The sequence below is a fragment of the Xenopus tropicalis genome, chromosome 4 (genome assembly GCF_000004195.4).
Source record: "Xenopus tropicalis strain Nigerian chromosome 4, UCB_Xtro_10.0, whole genome shotgun sequence".
In the NCBI taxonomy this organism is placed as follows: Eukaryota; Metazoa; Chordata; class Amphibia; order Anura; family Pipidae; genus Xenopus; species Xenopus tropicalis.
Window position 1 is genome coordinate 14523169 of NC_030680.2, and position 18618 is coordinate 14541786.

Here is an 18618-nt window from a genome sequence, read left to right on the forward strand (position 1 = left end):
AAAATTAGCTCCCTAGTGTGCTGTAGTCAAGTATATGTTGTTGGACTGCTATTCTCATCCTACCCCCGCAGACTTGGGAGTCTCTCACTTCCTTTAAAATGAATTTCTCCTTTGTTATTTATACCTTTCACTTCCTCCATGTAATAAATCTCATTTGTGCCTGCCCTTTTCAAGGGGAAGTTCACTTTAAAGGGTACCGATCACTGAAAATTTTTTTCCCCAGCCAAAAATGCAGACTGACAAAGCCCGCACTTTGGTTTGTGGAGTAATACTCTCAAGAATCTGGGCCTCCCCCGCCAAGTTTTGTCCTTAACTTTTACATTAATATTTAAGGCAATTGGGTAGATAGAAACAATGCTTTCCATAGCTATAGATTTCCATTGCTGTGCACCACTAAAGGCAGTAGTGATGAGCAGGTCAGAAACCATCACCATCCTGAGCCCAGGCCCGGACTGGCAACCTGTGGGTTCTGGCAAATGCTAGACGGGCTGCTGTAAGGTGCCATAGACAGTCACTATTTATTGGGCTGCTGGGGGGCTGTTTGGGCCTCTGTGTACTTAAAATGCCAGGGCCTGGGACCCACTACCATATTCCCAAGCATGGAATAAAGATCTTAATACAACTGTAAAGGATGAAAGTTGGTCCCAAATTTGGGAAAACTACAGCAAGTTGCTTTCGAAACACCTCACTACTGGAAACTACTTGCAAAGTTCTTATGCGCTGGTATATGGTTCCCTCCCGCCTGCCCAAAATAAACCCTCAACTTAGTAAAGATTGTTTTAGACAATGTGGCCAAACTGGCTCAGTAATACACATTTGGTGGGATTGCCCAAATGCCCAAAGATTCTGGTCCAGAATCTACAATATTATCTATTCAGTAACACAAGTAAACTTGAGGAAGGATCCTCAAAATGCCTTATTAAATGTCAAAATACCAAATACCAGCAACTATAGAAGATCGTTAATAACTTTTATATTCTCAGCAGCTAAGGTAACAATAGCTAAATTTTGGAAATCAACTCAAATTCCTATCTCCCACTTTAAAAACAAAATGAACTGGATTATGGTTAACGAAAGGTTAACTAATATACTTACAGAAAAACATGATAAATTTATGAAGGTGTGGGAACCCTGGTATACTTATTCCTTCCCGACAGCAGAAACCTTATCCACATTTATATCCTAAATTAACTAGGATGTAAATGTGGATATCGAGGCAAATAAGAATCAATGTGAACTTTATTTGGGCTATATACAAACTGTTCCCCCACAGATGCTGACCCTTTCGAGTTTTATTTATAACATGGGACCTCAAAGGCAACACCATCTTATAAAGTTAAAATAACTGATTTTGAACATCGGGAAACCGTCATGTTAATTTTTTTATTTCTTTGTTCTCTTATTCATTCTTTGGCCCTATTATTCACCAAAAATGGGACCACCTATCTCTCTCCTTCCTTTCTTCTTTTCTTTCCTCTTTAAGGATATAGATTGTTCAACACAAGATAACATTATATTGATATCCAATCTGTAAAAGTTAAAATGCAAATAAAAATCATTGAAAAGAAAATGGCAGGGCTTATTTTGAATCCCAGTTCAGACCTGCCTGAGCCTGGCCAAACTGTTGGTCCTGTTTGCTTCTGATCGACCCACTCATATCAGGGGTCCAGTGCTCCCATTGGTTTGGAACTGTCAGTATGACATATAAATATAAAAGCCCATCACTCCCCTAAGAGACATTGCAGGAATCTTCTTTACATGTTCTGTGAGTTTTGTCTTGAATCAGTGTCTTTGTTACCTTTCTTGTCCTCTAACTCTGTAGTCTGAGCTTTTGCCTCCTGGAAAGTCTGCCGCTAAGGAAGCCAAGCTGTTGGCTCATCTGTCCGTGCCTAGGAAGGTACACTTGGCTCTCTGCTCCTATTCCATGCTTGTTCCATTGCGTTCTGATAAAGGGCAGCGTGAGAAGCCATGTACCCCATAAGCAGATGCTGTCCGCCATTCATCCCATGACTGGGTGGTGTCTGTATTCTTGTATGAAGGCTTTGCTTTGCTGCCACTGAGCTCCTGTTGTGCACCCCAGAGCATGCCCTGCTTCTGCTGACACTCGATCATTTGGCACAGTTTTCTGCAAACTGAGGAACCATAACGATTCTATGAACAAAGCAAAATAAATGCATTTTTCTACAGCTCCCACAGCTGAACTGTTTCACATAGGCCATTGTTTCTGAAAGCCAGCAGTGCTATAGTTGTGAATGGGAATCACCGTGGCCCACTTAGCACTACATAGAGCAGCCTCGTATGTAATAAAAGGTACTAAAGGGAGTCATACGCAGGCAATTTAAGGTTGAAGACACATGGAGCTACTTAGTAGCAGTAACTTATCACAGCTACTAAAATAGACAATGCTGATCATTTATTGATAATTGTCTCTACATGTTTTGTAGCAGAGGCAATTCTCAGTATTGTCTATGCAAGGTATTATTTGGAGTTTAGTAGCCAGTCGTCCAGATGTTGATTGGGCAGGTTTGATTTTACAGTCACAGGGCCAAATGGTTGGCCCACCTCAGGGTGGGCATATCAATGATATATCCACTCGTTCAGCAACCTTGCCAAACGAACTGATCTTCAAGTGTATGGCCAGCTTTAGTCTGCCTAGGTGCAGTAGCCTATACCAACCAATAAGATGCTTGCTTTTAAACAGGTGACCTGTTGGCTGCCCTAGGTGCTTAGACCAATAGCGAATGCTACCCCTTTTATTACATCTCCCCATATGTAACAAATGCCATTGTATTTTCATATTTTAGAGAGGTAAATGCTGTCCGGCTCAAAATAAAAAGGTAATTTATGGGAGTTTGGGAAATTTCCTTACTGTCTGCTCTTCTAGACATTAGTTAAGGTGGCCTTAAATGGGCAGATTTCAGCAGCTTATTTGCCCGTGTGGGGGGACCCCCGACTGCCCTACCCGGCTGATATCTGGCTGAAAATCGGCCAGGTGTCGATCAGGCAGGTTTTTTTTTAGTTGGAAGGGGGACCGCCTCTGCTCATTGGTGCGGTCCTTGCTTTGACTGCTCCATTTTCAGTCATTGTAATTAGATCGTTTGGCATTACCAAGATTTCACCCACCCAAGGTGGGCATTTCAGGGAAAGATTTCCTCATTTGGCAACCTCGCCAAACAAGCAAATCTTACCGTGTTTGGCCACCTTTACTTTTAATTACAGCGTGATAAGAAGGTTGTAGTTCACGACTGCAGGATGCCCTTGGGCTTGCTCCTGCGAAATTGTGATATAAAAACACTGGTTCAAAGTCCCAGCAATAAACCGATAAACTGTCTTGTAGTTAAATGTTATCTTCCATATGTGTTTCCCTTTAACAGGCAGTATGGTGACCAAACCAGAGGCATTCCCTGCTCTGTGTTTTCTATTTTTCAGTGTTGCCATGTTGCTTGCTTATTTGAGGCAATCTCTGTAAAGATAGCAAACTTATGTATAAATACAAGTACACTGAGACTGCAGGTATGAAACAATATACTTATGTATTTAGTGATACGGTGCCTGCAAAGAGCTCAGCTGTGTGGTGCTAAGGTTATACTAAGGATTGCATTTAACCTCCTATGTGTCTGCCATCTTGTACCAATAGGCAGAGGAGAGACACGGTAACATTGAAGAACGCTTACGCCAGATGGAATCGCAGTTGGAAGAAAAAAATCAGGAACTGCAAAGGGTAAGGTTTGAGGACAGGACCTAATCATGGGATCGGTGGCTATGAATGGCTAAGCTTTAGGTTAGTAGACTTGCTGATACTCCGGCAAACTGAGACTCATGGAATCCCCAGACTAGGATCGACCATCCATTGGCTTTACGTTCATTTGTTTATTAGTGCATGGGGGAGTCAGCACATCCACTGAAAATGCTGCTCCCTGACTCTTAAGGTGCCTGTACACCTTAAGATCTGCTCGCTTGGCGATGTCGCCAAACGATCGAATTATAATGACAGGCATAGTGAAAGTCGGTCCGGTGACCGCATCAACGACCCGATGTGGTCCCCGATCTGACTAGATTTTTAAACCTGCCTGATCGAGATCTGCCAGATATCGGTCGGGCAGGCCCATCTGTAGTGCCCATACACGGGGCGATTAGCTGCCGAATCTGTATAAGGGACCCATATCGGCAGCTAGAATCGTCCCGTGTATGGGGACCTTTACCCTACATTGGCAGACTTGGAGTGCTTTATTGCTTGTACTATTTTACCCATGGTGCTTCCCATTCATCATTGGGTGGCAGTCTGTTGCATACAGACTGTAAAGGTGGCCGTACACAGGCTGATTATAGTAGTCAGCTTATCCCTCTGTGTATGTGGCCCTCCGACAGGCCTACCTGCCTCAGATCTGGCAATATGTCAGGCATGCTTGATTTTCCCATCAAATCTAGGACCTGATTTGTGCATTGATGTGGTCATCGATCCAGCAGCCTACATAGCGCCAGTTATGATACAATATTGCTTACCTCAGGGTTGGCATATTGTGGAAAGATCTGCTCGTTTGGCTACCTCATTAAACAAGTGAATCTTTCAGTGTATGGCCAGACTTAGTAAGGGCACTCAACATGCCATGTCCCGTCAATATTAATAGTTAATAGTTTTTTCACTTGCTGCCTTACAGGCCCGACAGAGAGAGAAAATGAACGAAGAACACAACAAACGCCTCTCGGATACAGTAGACAAACTTCTCTCAGAGTCCAATGAAAGGCTTCAGCTTCATCTTAAAGAGAGAATGGCTTCGCTGGAAGAAAAGGTAATGGGTTCCCTTCTGTTTGGGCAAAAGGCAGCAAGTTGAGATGGGAGTTTAAAAGGTGAAGCATAATGAGAGAAAATCTAATTCTTAGTAGCTACAAATTTCAAGTTATTTGTAAATTTGATTGCTATTAAACTATGTTTGTTCGCCTTCTCTGCATTGCTGCTTCTGACTCCAATGTAGCAGTAACAGAACTGGAGAAGATCTGACTTCTGCTACACAGTTTAAGGGCTCTGGTACACGGGGAGATTAGTCGCCCGCGGCAAAACTCCCTGCTCGCGGGCGACTAATCTCCCCGAGTTGCCTTCCCTCTGCCATCCCACCGGCGAACATGTAAGTCGCCGGCGGGATGGCAGACGCGGCGGGGCGATTTCGGGAAATCGCCGAAAAAGCCTCGCGAGTCTTTTTCGTCGATTTGCGCGAAATCGCGCCGCCGCGTCTGCCATCCCGCCGGCGACTTACATGTTCGCCGGTGGGATGGCAGAGGGAAGGCAACTCGGGGAGATTAGTCGCCCGCGAGCAGGGAGTTTTGCTGCGGGCGACTAATCTCCCCGTGTACCAGAGCCCTTAAATGTAAAAACCAGAAAACAGGAAGCTATGAACAAATGCTGCTTTCAGTAGCAATGACCTTTACAAATCACTTTTAAACCATTGAAATGTTTAGTGAATGTATACTGGAAAGTTGCTTAGAATTATACTCTTTTCATTATGCAAAAAACTGTTTTGACTGTCTATTAGAAAAAAGGAATACCAACAAATGTTTTGGGAAGCAGCTCCAATTTGAATTGATTTATCACTCAATATAACTTGTACTCATTGTAGAACTCTCTGATCCGTGAAGTAGAAACGGCCAAAAAGCTTATTGATGAAATCCAGCACGAGAAGGTAAGTGAGACTGCTGTGAAAATGTTATGTACAAAGTCAGTTGCGTCTTCAAACTTCTCCATTCAAACTGCCTGTCGATGTCTTTGTTTTTAGTGTATTGACCTTGGTGGAACTCATTTGTAAAGATTGCTCCCAGGTTCTGCCTCATTCATATTTTGGAGTCAGAGTTTGTTTGCATTTAGATAGGGAGGGCATTATCTCATTTGCTTTGTTGTAATGTCATTGTAGCATTGTGTGTGCCCTGATTAACCTTGTATGTGATAGAAACAGCCCATTAGTTGTCCTTTCCGTGTTAGTTTGCTGTTACATGTTAGGGTAAGAACCCACGGAGCGGTTTTCTCACCCGCGATAGATCTCTACTATCGCAGGTGACAAACCACTCCAAAAAGGCTTTCCACGGGCAACAATAGGAGTCACCGGTGGAAAGCCCTTTGAATTGCTTCGGCAATCCGAAGTTTGGTCCTGCAGAAAACTTCACGTAACTTCAGAAAAACCAAGTGATGCGAAGGACTTTCCACCAGCAACTTCTATTGTTGACAGTGGAAAGGCTTTTAGAGCAGTTTGTCGCGGGCGACATAACAGCTCCGTGGGTTCTTACCCTAAAGGTCCCCATACACGGGCCCATTCTAGCTGCCGATATCGGTCCCTTAGACTGATTCGGCAGCTAATCGGCCCGTGTATGGGCACTACAGATGAGCCTGCCTGACCGATATCTGGCCTGAAATCGGACAGATATTGATCGGGCAGGTTCAAAAATCTAGTCTGATCGGGGACCGCATCGGCTCGTTGATGCGGTCCCCGAACCGACTTTGCTTAGACGCGTCATTATAATTCGATCGTTTGGCCCCAGGGCCAAACGATCGAATTAGCCTGGATTATTCCGATATCACCCACCCGTAGGTGGGGGATATCGGGAGAAGATCACCAAGTGAGCAGGTCTGAAGGTGTATGGGCACCTTTACCATGTCAGATCTAAAATCTAGGATTAGACTATTGCCACACTGCTTTAAAAATTTGAGGTGGAGGATCCGCCCCATGTGGCACTAGCCTAATGGCACACAGTCAGCCAAATAATTGGAGGTAACAGTGCCATGAGCCCCAGGACATCTGCTGGCCACAGCGAGGACCACACAACAGTATTGGTTAGAATAGGCACTTTGTGCAGTCAAGGCAAGAATACACTCCTGCTGGCATACTAATATCTGAAGTGTTTCCACTCTTTTCACATGTGCAGTCTTGTTTTAGAAACTCTTCATGTTTGGTACATTCCAACTTTAATTCAGAAGTCAAGCCTGCAGGGTGTGAAATGTCATGGTGTGGTGGTTTTCCTTGCAGAAAGCATGTTTATTTGTATTCTGTATTGTACAGATTTTTGTTTATTCATTGTTTTTTAACCCTGAAATGAATGCCTACAGGATCAGCTGCTGCTGGATATAGACACCATGAGGTCGGAAACAGAGCAAGTCAGGATAAGGGCAGCTTCCCTTCATCACAGGTAGGATCTATGGGATTGATAACAGCCACTATGAATAAAATGTGAGTTCATGTGATTCATGATGCAAATGATGCACTAAACTGGCCAACCTGTTCCTCTCCAGCCGGCCTCACCTTGGCAGTGTGCCCGACTTCCGTTTCGCTCTGGCTCCTTCCTCCATGTCTGATCCCCATTCGGACTCCTACAGCTCTTCTCTAGTCCTGCGTAGGCCTCAGAAAGGCCGTCTGGCCGCCTTGCGGGATGAGCCATCCAAGGTAAAGAGCAGTGTTTTACTGTATCTCTCTTGTCAGTGGTAGCCTCTTACTTGTCTCTTGTCTCTTATTCGATGGTAGGGTCAGCACCCATGTGTCCATTTCTTGTAACACTTTCCCTTTGCACTAGTGCTGTTTGACAAAAAGTTGACCCGTCCCAATCTTGCCTTCTCCGAACCCAGAACCATCCTGAGCCAGCAAGCTGGGATTATTTTTATACCTGCGCCCAACCTGCCTACCTCTAATCATTGGGGGCAGGGAGGGTTGTAGGCACAGTTTGGGCCCACCCATGGATCCCTCAGGTTTCAAGCCATACCTCATTGCTACTTTGCACATATGGCTGTGAAGATTTTCATTCATCCAGGTCATGGTATATCTAGTATAAATAAATCTAAAGCAACTGGACTTGCTAAGTAATGGGAAGTCCTCAGCATATGTACTCTTCCACTAATCCAATCACAATAGCATTCTGTACCTCTTCAGAGAGTACCATTGCGTTTGGATTAGTGGAAAAGTACATATGCTAAGGACTTCCCATACCAGTCAATTGAACTGAAGAAGCTGCTCGAATGAGTAGTGAAACGTCTTCAATGATTACTTAGCAAGTCCAGTTGCTTTAGATTTATTTATACTAGATATACTTTGCACATAGTGCAGCTAAAGGGTTACAAGACAGAACGGCAGAGGGGTGGTAGAGAGAGAATATTTTAAGATCAAAATAGGGGACTAGTGGAGAAAACCAATGAAATTTACCACCCCCGAGTAGCTCATAAGAGCACAAATTCTATAGAACCTTTGCATAACTGGTGTGTTTTGTTTTTACCTGCTTTGCTTTCTGGATCCCCAGCCACAACACGTAAGTGTCCTATTTGCTTTTCTCCTTGTATAATGTCACATTTATTGATTGTCAAAAATTGCAGCCCTGTTGTTAGAGCTACGCTAGCGTTTAATTGGTTCTTCTGTGTACGTGTTTAGGTACAGACCCTCAATGAGCAGGATTGGGAGAGGGCTCAGCAGGCGAGCGTTCTTGCCAACGTTGCACAAGCATTTGAGAGCGATGTAGACATTTCTGACATAGAAGATGACAGAGAGACCATATTGAGTTCAGTGGATCTGCTGTCGCCCTGCGGCCAGGCCGACGCACAGACCCTTGCTGTCATGCTCCAAGAGCAGCTGGATGCTATCAATAAAGAAATCCGGTATGTACATAGATGCTGGGGATAAGGGACACTGCTTTCATTTTATTATACCTGATTCCATTACTCAAAGCAGTGAGGATTGCATTTGTATAATGATGGTTGTCATGATCCAATTGTTGGCCCATTTGGCACAACAAGTGGAATGTCAAAGTGTTCAAAGATTTATTGGACAACTCACCCAACTAGTCAGTCAATTAGTGTGTGACCAGCTTTTTTGACCACCTTTTTTTTTCTTTTCCGGTTAGATTAATACAGGAAGAGAAGGAGACCACAGAGCAGCGAGCAGAGGAGATTGAATCCCGGGTTGGGAGTGGGAGCCTAGATAATTTGGGCCGTTTCAGGTCCATCACTTCAATTCCCCCTTTTACTGGTGGTACTTCTCTTGCCGGATCCTCTCCTCCTGGCAGTGGTCGCTCAACTCCAAGAAGAATACCCCATAGTCCAGCCCGGGAAGTGGATAGGCTGGGTGTCATGACACTGGTAAGTCCTCATTTGAGCATGTGTATTTATATACTCTAGCGATAAAAAGTCAGGGTATGTAGTAGCATAACTGCTCTCTTAATTACAGAATGGCTTCTTTGTACAACTGGGTGGTTCAGTGTTGCTTTATGGCTTTATAATAGGTACAGAATGGAATCTGCATTATCACATTAATATAAGACAGACTGACATTGCTGTGCTAGTAAACACCAAAGAGTAATGCAACTGAATGTTCCATTGATGATGGATTGCTATATTGTTAGCACGCTAGAGCAAATACTGTACTGGAAAGGAATTACTCTGCTGTCAGTAGGATACATTGACTGTTAAACACAGATAGCCAGCCGTATCCCACAGGCATCCTCAGTCAAAGGCTTGGCTATCCCCAGCTCGGAAAAATTCTATAGAGAAACTGATGTGAGCCGTATCAGTAAACCTTTAAAACAAGTGAATGTGAAATTGATGAGTGCTATTCTAAGCACGTTTGCAATGTACATGCATTTTTTATTTTTAATTCCAATATAATAAGGGATAAAGTACTGTCAATATGAATACATTTTGTTACCACAGCGCCACCTGCTGGTCAGCTTCACACCATGCTGTTTGTCTAGGACAGGGGTCCTCATACTTTTTAAGCAGAGGGCCATTTCATTGTCCCTCAGACTGTTGGTGGGCCGGACTAAAGTCCTACCCCCATGTACTCTTACTATAGCCTGCTCCCCGCTGCGTTCTCTGGCTCCCCGCTGCATCTTCCCACAGCTTCCTTGCATCAGATCATAGTGGGGGCTGGGTAAATAACCTTGGGGGACCGTATCCGGCCCGCAGGCCATAGTTTGAGGATTCCTGGTCTAGGAAGAAATAAAGAGGGCTGAGCTGATGTTTTCCTTGTTAGGGAAGACGTGAGACGTTATCTGAGGTTTCTAATGTTTTTCTTGACAACTGCCTTGACTACATCATAGTCAGAAAATGTCCAGCAGGTGGCGCTGATGTGACAATTCACTAATTTTGACAGTACTTCATCCCTTAATATCCTGGAATTAAGAAAAAAAAATAATGAATGTAAATTGAAAAAGTGCTTACACTTGAACTCATCAATTGTACATTCACAAGGTTTACTTATCCTTCATGCTGCTTGTAAGGATCTTCCCTCCCCCATAAGTACTTAGTACATTACAATCATTATTACTAGCACATTGCATAACCCCCCTGTGCGTTCCTTGTTTATCACCCTGCCTTCCCGTCACACTATGCCAGTCATTCCTCTAACGTTCATTATTCTTCCCCCTGCTTGTGTCGCCTTCTGTGAAGGACGGTGTTATATACATCAGCAGGGCTGCCGAGTCCTGAATAATCGGCCACTAACATCTGAATAATAGGAGAACATAATTGTAAATAAGTGTTTTGTCATTGAGTTCCATAAAAGAGACAGAATTAATTCTTAAATACGGACTTACACACAGGGTTAAGCCAGTGTCAATGAAATGTGCTCACAGAGCCCTGCATGGGACATATGTATGGGATAGAATCTCCCCAACTCTGGCGAATACAGGGTTCCCTTGCTATTCTAAAGGGCACCAATATATAGTTTTACATTCAGTGCTGGTGCCCAGGATTGGTGTAGAATTAATGACCTATATGTTTTCAAAGTGGCGGTTCACCTTTAAGTTAACTATGTTATAGAATGGCTAATTCTAAGCAGCTTTTCAACTGGTCTTCATTTTTTTTTTTTATTTATTGTTTTTGAATTATATACCACCTTCTACCTCTTTTGAACATTCAAATGGGGTCAAACAACTATTGCCCTGTGAGGCTACAATTTTATTGTTATCGTTACATTTTATATCTTATCTTTCTATTCAGGTCCTCCCCTATTCATATCCCATTTGATTCAAAGCGATGCCTAGTTGCTGTGGTAGCTTGGACCCTAGCAACCAGATAGCAGCTAAAATTCCAAACTGGAGAGCTGCTGAATAAAAAGCTAAATATATATATCACAAATAATAATAAATGAAGACCAGTTGCAAATTGACTCAGAAGAGTACAGAAGGAGTCATAATGGATACATGGGAAAAACCCCTAAATTTAATCCGATCTGTAAAAATGGCCCCTTTATTGGAGCTCCCTATAGATCCTATCAGTTCTCTGTCCCTGCTTGAAATGAAGGGTGGGCGTGTCCTAACAGTCCCTGCCAGAAGCACAGTAGGAGGGGGACAGCCAATCACAGCCCTGCACTCACACAAGCAAAGGCAGGCTTCAGTTCCCTATTAGGTCAGCCTAGCTGCTGATTGGCTCCTATCCTACAGAGCAGAGTAATGAGAGCCCCCCTGCACATCCCGAGAATTCAGCCGGCAGGAAGTGGAACAGATGGGCGGGGCTAGTGGGGTTTTGGTGGAATTTCTCAATAAATCAGTCTGAACATACAACTTTTTTTAAGCACAATTATTCTATATCTATAATTCATTGGTACATTCAGAATTTCTATAGCATATGTCTCCTTTAAAGGTGAACAACCCCTTTAATGATGAAGACATGCTGAGCTACTAGTAGCAGGTCTTTTTTTACAGCTACAAAACGCCAGAAAATACCCTGCCATAGACAATACTGAGATGTACATACGTAGAGACAATTATCTGCACTTTAGGTTAGCATGACTGGCATAGTAGGGCATTATTATCCCCCCCCAGTACTTAATTGCTTTTTTTTTGTGTATATTATTTTAGCCTTCATCTTCTGACTCAGTTCCCAGTGTGTCTGTAGTTCATTCATCCAGCTCCCCTCCTAGCAATTCCCCCTCCTGCCCCGACTCATCTCACTCATCCCAGGTAAAGATCCCATTGTCTTTCCTTCACTCCCCCCCCCCTTTCAGTGTCACCTGTGTGTCTTTATTATTTATATTTATATATATGCTGCTAAACTGTCTGTGTGTGAATGGTGTGCTTTTCCTCACAATGTAATCTTAATGGGGATGTCCACTTTGAGCAAGTTCCAACCCAATTGGTAGGATTGCAGGGTAAGTAGAACTATCTGCCACTGACCTCACATTAGGGTGGGGCTACCCTGTGGGCAGGTAGTTGCCATTAGGCTAGGGGCCTGGGCAAATTACAGATAGATTGGGGCATTGCTTACATTATTATTATTACTCAATTTTCTGGGACTGCGGCCCATTGCCCAAGTGCACCATCAACTCCTGATATTTGGTGGGCAGAAGCTGTGTCCGTGGCAAATACAGGTCTGTAACAGGTATACGGGAGGCATTGGTGCTTGGAGTTTATTAAAGGGAAAGTAACACGTGACAAGTGTATGTGGATATGAGTCACTTTAGGTTTACTTTTAGTATGTTATAGAATGCCCTCTTGATTGTAACTTTGTATTTGGTCTTCATCATATATTTGTTATAGTTTACAAATGATTTGCCTTCCTCTTCTGAATCTTTTCACCTTTAAAGTGGGGTCGCTGACCCCCGCAGCCAAAAACTATTGCTCTAGGAGGCTAAAATGTTACTATTACTTTTTATTACTGATCTTCCTATCAGAGTCCTCTTCTGTTCATAGTCGTGCCTCTTACTTAAACCACTGCGTGGTTGCTAGGGTGAAATAGACCCTGGCAACCAGATAGCTGCTGAAATACCAAACTGCAGAGCTGCTGAACATAAAGCTAAACTAATACAAAACCATATAAAAAATGAAGGCAAAATGCAGGTTGTCTCAGAATATCATTATACAAAAAATTGATTTAAAGGGGAAGTAACCCTTTAATGATATCTGCAACCAGTAGGTTGCTTTTCAGTGTTATGCAAATGAATAAGGACAGACTGAGCATGCTCAGTAGCCCTGACTGGTCCGTCCATCAGTGCTGAATCCAGTGAATGGATAAACCTATAGTTTGCTAATGAAATACAGTGTAAAGCAGAGTCAGACTGGGCCTACGGGACACCGGGGGGCCCTGCCGACCCAGACCCGATCCCCCACTCCAGAGGGACTGCGGGGGCCCCTGGTGTAGCAGCCCCATTGGGCCTCGAACAGCCAAGTCCGACCCTGGATAGGAGCATTTTCAGGTAATGGTGTACTTTAGGAAAGGCTTTATTTTGCCATAGCAGATTGCCAAAGGTGGACATCCCCATTCCTGGCAGAGCTTGCGCTTTTATATAATACAGTCTCTTTTTTGGCTGCTGGGATAGTGAAGGGTCTGAATATTTTATTATTCTGCTCCATAAGTAAATTATATTAAGTGAACAGTTCTTTGCATGATGCTCCTGTTGGGTCCGGGCTACTTTCAATGCACAATGTTGCCCCTTTTCAGCCAGTGATATCCTGATAACTTTTGATGTTTAATTCTAAAACCCATATAGGAATACAATTGACATCTACATTTTTTTGTGGAACAGTGCGAGTTCTAGTTTGACATGATCTGTTCCCATTTGTTCACCAACAGCAGTTGAGGGAACCTCCTTTGTATATAAATATATATGTATATATGTGCCTGCTTTATCTCAAAGCTTCTCTGCCAGCCAATGGGCTACTGGCGTGTTCTCCCTTCCTTGTGCACACTAACACGTTCTCTTTGCACATCTCTATCAGCCGAGCGATTTACGGAAGTTCCGTAGAAAGGTAACGTTTAACCCATTCTCGCCATACATTTGCATGCAGCTGTTCCGTGTCACACAACATTCTCATTTCAAGTGTGTCACCTGTGTTCCCATTTTATTTTTTCAGTCCTTTGATATCATTTGCCAAGTGCCTGCTGGCTCCGTGTGGTTTGTTATTTATGTGCTGGAAATGAATATGTCCCTTTTATAAAATTGCCTATATCTGCCTCCCCTTGGGCCCTTGATGTCTAACCGAGGCATCTGATTGGGCAAAATCTAGTCATCCGAAGACCGGAATCGCATGTGCCCCCCCATGATTTATTTGTTCAACACAAATGTATAATTCTTAATAGAGTATAATGCAACTCCTTATGACTATATAAGGGGGTTACATTATGCTGCAGTTACATTTAGGGGTACATAGTCCTTTCCAGCACTCGCACACCTCCAGGGGCATTGGCTTGGATGTACTGAGTATTACCCCTGTACGGGGGGGTGCATTAGCCCCTTTATTAGCACTGCATGCAGTAATATTCTGCTTATGTGGCTGTATCTATATTGAATGTACAGAACTAATCTTCCCTCCTTTGCGCTTCAGCCTCCAGGTACGAGAGATGACAGTCGGGACGACAAGGCCACAATCAGATGTGAAACCTCCCCACCCGCCTCCCCCAGATCTTTGCGTTTGGGCGCAGTGCATAAAGGAGCCCTGCACACTATGAGCCATGAAGACATTCGGGATATTAGAAAGTATGTATTGAAGCCGACTCAAAGGAATATTATCATGATTTATATTGGGATCAAGTTTTATACTGATAATGCTGTCATGGCTCTGTCACATTAAAGGGGAAGAATTTGGATCTGGATTTTAATAGGTGGTGCCCTGCTAAGCTTCCTCATCTCACCTGCCATTATATGAATAGGATTGCCACCTCATCCCATTATTACTTGCCTCTGAAAACTGAAATCACTGGCAGTGCCAGGTTGTTGGGCGCCCCCAGTGATTCCTTCCGTGGGCCAGCTCTTCTCCACTTCAGAAAATGCACTGGCCCAGGGAGATTGATACTGAGCGCTGCGCAGCCATGTTTTCTCTGCTGTCTCCAGGGGGCACAGGTGACCTATGGGGTAAAGCTCCATTCTCTAGGTGCCTGTCTGGACTACACCAGGTTTACCCTTAGCACTTCCTCTTCTGTCCATAGGAGGCAGGACCCCATAGGTCTTATGGGAAAAACCCATTGGTCGGCAAATAGTGCTGACACCCAGAGCAATATTTGGGGCAGAAATGTTAGCCCCTACGCTTTACGGCAGGCATCCTCAAACTATGACCTGTGGGCTGTATACGGCCCTCAAGCTAATTTACCCGGCCCTCACTATGATCTGATGAAGGGACCCAGGGAGGAGCTGGAGGATGCAGGGGGGAGGATTTAAGTCCAGCCTGCCAACAGTCTGAGGCACCATGAACTGGCCCCCTGCTTAAAAAGTTTGAGGACCCCTGCTTTACGGTAATGATCCCCAACCAATGGCTCAGGGGCAACTAGTTGCTCATCAGCCCCTTGGATGTTGCTCTCAGGGCCCCCAAACCAGGTAGTTATTTTGAATTCCTGACTTGGGGGCAAGTTTTGGTTGAATAAAAACAAGATTTCTTACCAAATAAAGCCCCTGTAAGCTGATAGGGTGCATTGAGGCTGCATAATAGCCAATCTTAGCCCTTATTTGGCTCCTCCATGAACTTTTATGGTGCTATTTCTGCTCTCCAAGTCTTTTTACATTTGACTGTGGCTCACTAGTAAGAAAGGTTGGGGGCCCCTGCTTTATGGTATGGAGATAAACCCACCCAGATTACTACCTGCTTTCTGTGGGGAGCCCAGGGATTCTGGCCAGGGAGTCATACAGTTGGGCAGTAAGTAGGATCTTCCTCTTACAGATTTACAGATTACAACTTCAGCAGTTGCCTGGCTGTATCCCCTCTGTACCCCCCCCCCACCAGCTCATCCAGTCACCACCAACCACTGCTGCATTCCTTCCCCTGCCCCTCTTCAGTCCAGCTGCGGTAATAATTGCTTAAATGCAGTTGGTTGTATTTATTTAGGCAGCTCTGTGTCTTCCATAAAGTAGTGACAGAGATTTCTGGTACGTGTCATGGGTTTCTTAGAAAATAGCACCAAATTTTTAAAGCATCTAAGTAAAGTCTCTGATATTTATCGGTGTCAGAAGCAGCACGTTGTAACCTCAGTGGGTCCTGTAAATGCTGTGCTTAAAGGGAACATTAAACTCTATTTTAAATGCCGGACCACTTCTAAGTTCCACAGGCTCACAGGATGGCCAGGTGAGCAACCCCAGCAGCAGTAACAGTAGCCAGGACTCCCTGAACAAAGCACCTAAGAAGAAGGGGATCAAGTCATCCATCGGCCGCCTCTTTGGGAAAAAAGAAAAGGGCCGTCCAGGGCAAATGGGAAAAGAGGCACTTGGACCAGGTAGGCAGGAACTTCTGTTTTCTGATTACTGCAATGTAACGTTAAGCCTTACGGTACTTTATCTCTTAATATAAAAATAACAATAATAAGGAATGTAAGTTGCAAAACTCATCCGTTTTACATTCACTTATTGTAAAGACTTATCCTGTGTATATGATTTTCCCTGTGTTTGGTACCTAGGTGGCATTCCAGAGTTTGAGAACTCTTCGCAGGAATCCCTTGGGCTCAGCAAGCTGGGAGGGCAGACCGAGAAGAACCGGAAGCTACAGAAGAAGTAAGGAATATGTCCCTTTGCTCTGACTCCTGTCATATCATTACATCCTGATCCTGCGCTGATGCTCACAGGGCAAAGCCAATGTGTTGGGGTGCTTTGATTTGACAGACACAAGCTTAGAGGCAATCTGCTTTAGCTGCTCTGTGCCAGAAGGTTTTTCAGTAGTATATAAGTTTTCCCCATTACATCCATGGCCATCTGAGGGACGACGGGAGGTGCCCAGCATTTTATTCCCGGTATAAGCAGCATTTCTCCAGTGATCCCGGCTGGTCAGAGTGGGCCAGTCATGTCCTGCTGTGTATTTATATTGTGTGTTTCTCCTTGTTTCTCTTGTAACGGATGGTGTTGCTAGTATACGGTCAGGGTGAGTACTTTGGCTTGCTGTGGAGTGCTGAATACATTGCTGTATATCTCTCCTCACTTTGTAAAAATTGTACCAAGGTCCAATGCATCATTGGACATTTTGTTCTGCCCAAATGACTGGATAAGGTGGGATAGCCAGGAGCTCACTGTCAGACATGGTTAGTCTGGCCAGAAGGTCTCCAATGGGCCCAGGGCCTTCTGCACCACAGTCTGGGAAAATTCCCATTAGCTCTTTCTTGTTTGCACTGTAAGCCTATGTAACCTGTGCACCATTTAGCACTGGCTCCAGCTGATTGTAGCTAATTGTTCTCTGTTGGGCCCTAGCCTGACACAGCTGGCCAGATACCGGGCAGTTAGGTTCCAAGCTGACCTTGTTAATAGCTCTTGTGTAGGCTAGACTAGGCAACCTGGTTCTTAAGGTGGTGCTGAACTACACTTCTATCCCTATGTGGCTGTTGCAGTGATAGCAGTACTGATGGCAAAAATGGGCTAATGACTGGGGAAGGCTACACATTTAAGAATATGTACAGAGCTCTGGCACTTACATGAAGGACAGTAAATATCGAGCACATATTATTCAGGCTCCTGGCGCACAATTACCTTTCTCATACTGCCACTTACCTTTCTCATACTGGCACCCACTGCCACTTACCTTTCTCATACTGAGGTGCCATTGCAACCAGATGAAACGACTGTACTCTGTAGTTGCCATAATGATTTATGTAGCCTGAACACTATAGCAACAGCATCCTGAATTTTCAGGTTTATCAGTAGAAATATGGCAACCCTCCCAGGAAGTGAGTGCAGAGGTTGTTTTGTTCATAGATAATCAGTAGGCATGTAATTCCATTGGCTATTCTGGAAGTGAAAAGGGTTGCACTACACTTGCAGTGTGTCACGTCTGCATTTTCAAGCGACAGTATGATTACTTTGCCTTTTTTCTCTCTTCCACAGGCATGAACTTCTGGAGGAAGCTCGCAGGCAGGGCTTGCCATTTGCGCAGTGGGATGGGCCCACAGTGGTGGTCTGGCTAGAGGTCAGTATTGTGGGCACCAGTCAAGCCTCTCTGTATTACTGTCTCATACACACACAGTAACAATGTCTCTTTTTACCCCGCAGCTATGGGTTGGGATGCCCGCCTGGTACGTGGCCGCTTGCAGGGCTAATGTGAAAAGTGGTGCAATAATGTCCGCTCTGTCTGATACCGAGATCCAGAGGGAGATCGGCATTAGCAACCCCTTGCACCGGCTCAAACTGCGACTCGCCATCCAAGAGATCATGTCTTTAACCAGCCCGTCTGCCCCTGCCACTTCTAGAACGGTAAGACTAACGCCACAATGTAGTGCCAGTCTGCGCTTGAATAAGGAGTAACAGAGTTAAAGTTGTAACAAAGTACAACCAGTTATTCATCTTGACTTTAAGGTCCAAGGGAAGTTCACCTTTAAGTCATCATTTACCCCCATGTGTAATAAGAGGAGCTAAGTTTGCCCAGGAGCAGTAACCCATAGCAACCAATAAGCTATCTGCTTTTAAACAAGTGACCAGTAAATTCTACTTGCTGATTGTTTGATATGGGTTACTGCTCCTGGGCAAAATTAGTGCCTTTTATTACATAACCCCCAAAGTGTGTTATAGAATTTTAGGGACTTTACATTTGGTCTTCTTTATTTATTTGAGGTTTTATATGATTTGCCTCCCTCTTCTACCTCTTTCCAGCTTTCAAGTGAGGGGGTGGGGAGGTTATCACTACCCCAGCATCCAAAAAACTGTGGATCTTTGAGGCTACAAGTTTATTGCTATGGCTATTGATCCTTCTGTTCAA

General features: G+C 44.2%; 1 protein-coding gene across 10 annotated transcripts in view; it reads left to right on the forward strand.

The window, feature by feature from the left end:
• The window catches only part of ppfia1 (protein tyrosine phosphatase, receptor type, f polypeptide (PTPRF), interacting protein (liprin), alpha 1), a 64859-nt gene that overhangs the window by 32641 nt on the left and 13600 nt on the right, over positions 1 to 18618 (forward strand). For 4 of the 10 annotated variants that reach the window (XM_031899883.1, XM_031899881.1, XM_031899882.1 and 1 more), the window contains exons 10-22: positions 3638 to 3721; positions 4659 to 4790; positions 5613 to 5675; positions 7091 to 7170; positions 7274 to 7424; positions 8397 to 8620; positions 8866 to 9100; positions 11821 to 11922; positions 14284 to 14435; positions 15987 to 16159; positions 16340 to 16433; positions 17751 to 17832; positions 17916 to 18116. In XM_031899883.1, coding sequence (XP_031755743.1) covers positions 3638 to 3721; positions 4659 to 4790; positions 5613 to 5675; positions 7091 to 7170; positions 7274 to 7424; positions 8397 to 8620; positions 8866 to 9100; positions 11821 to 11922; positions 14284 to 14435; positions 15987 to 16159; positions 16340 to 16433; positions 17751 to 17832; positions 17916 to 18116 — 1773 coding nt within the window. 10 annotated transcript variants of the gene reach the window in all.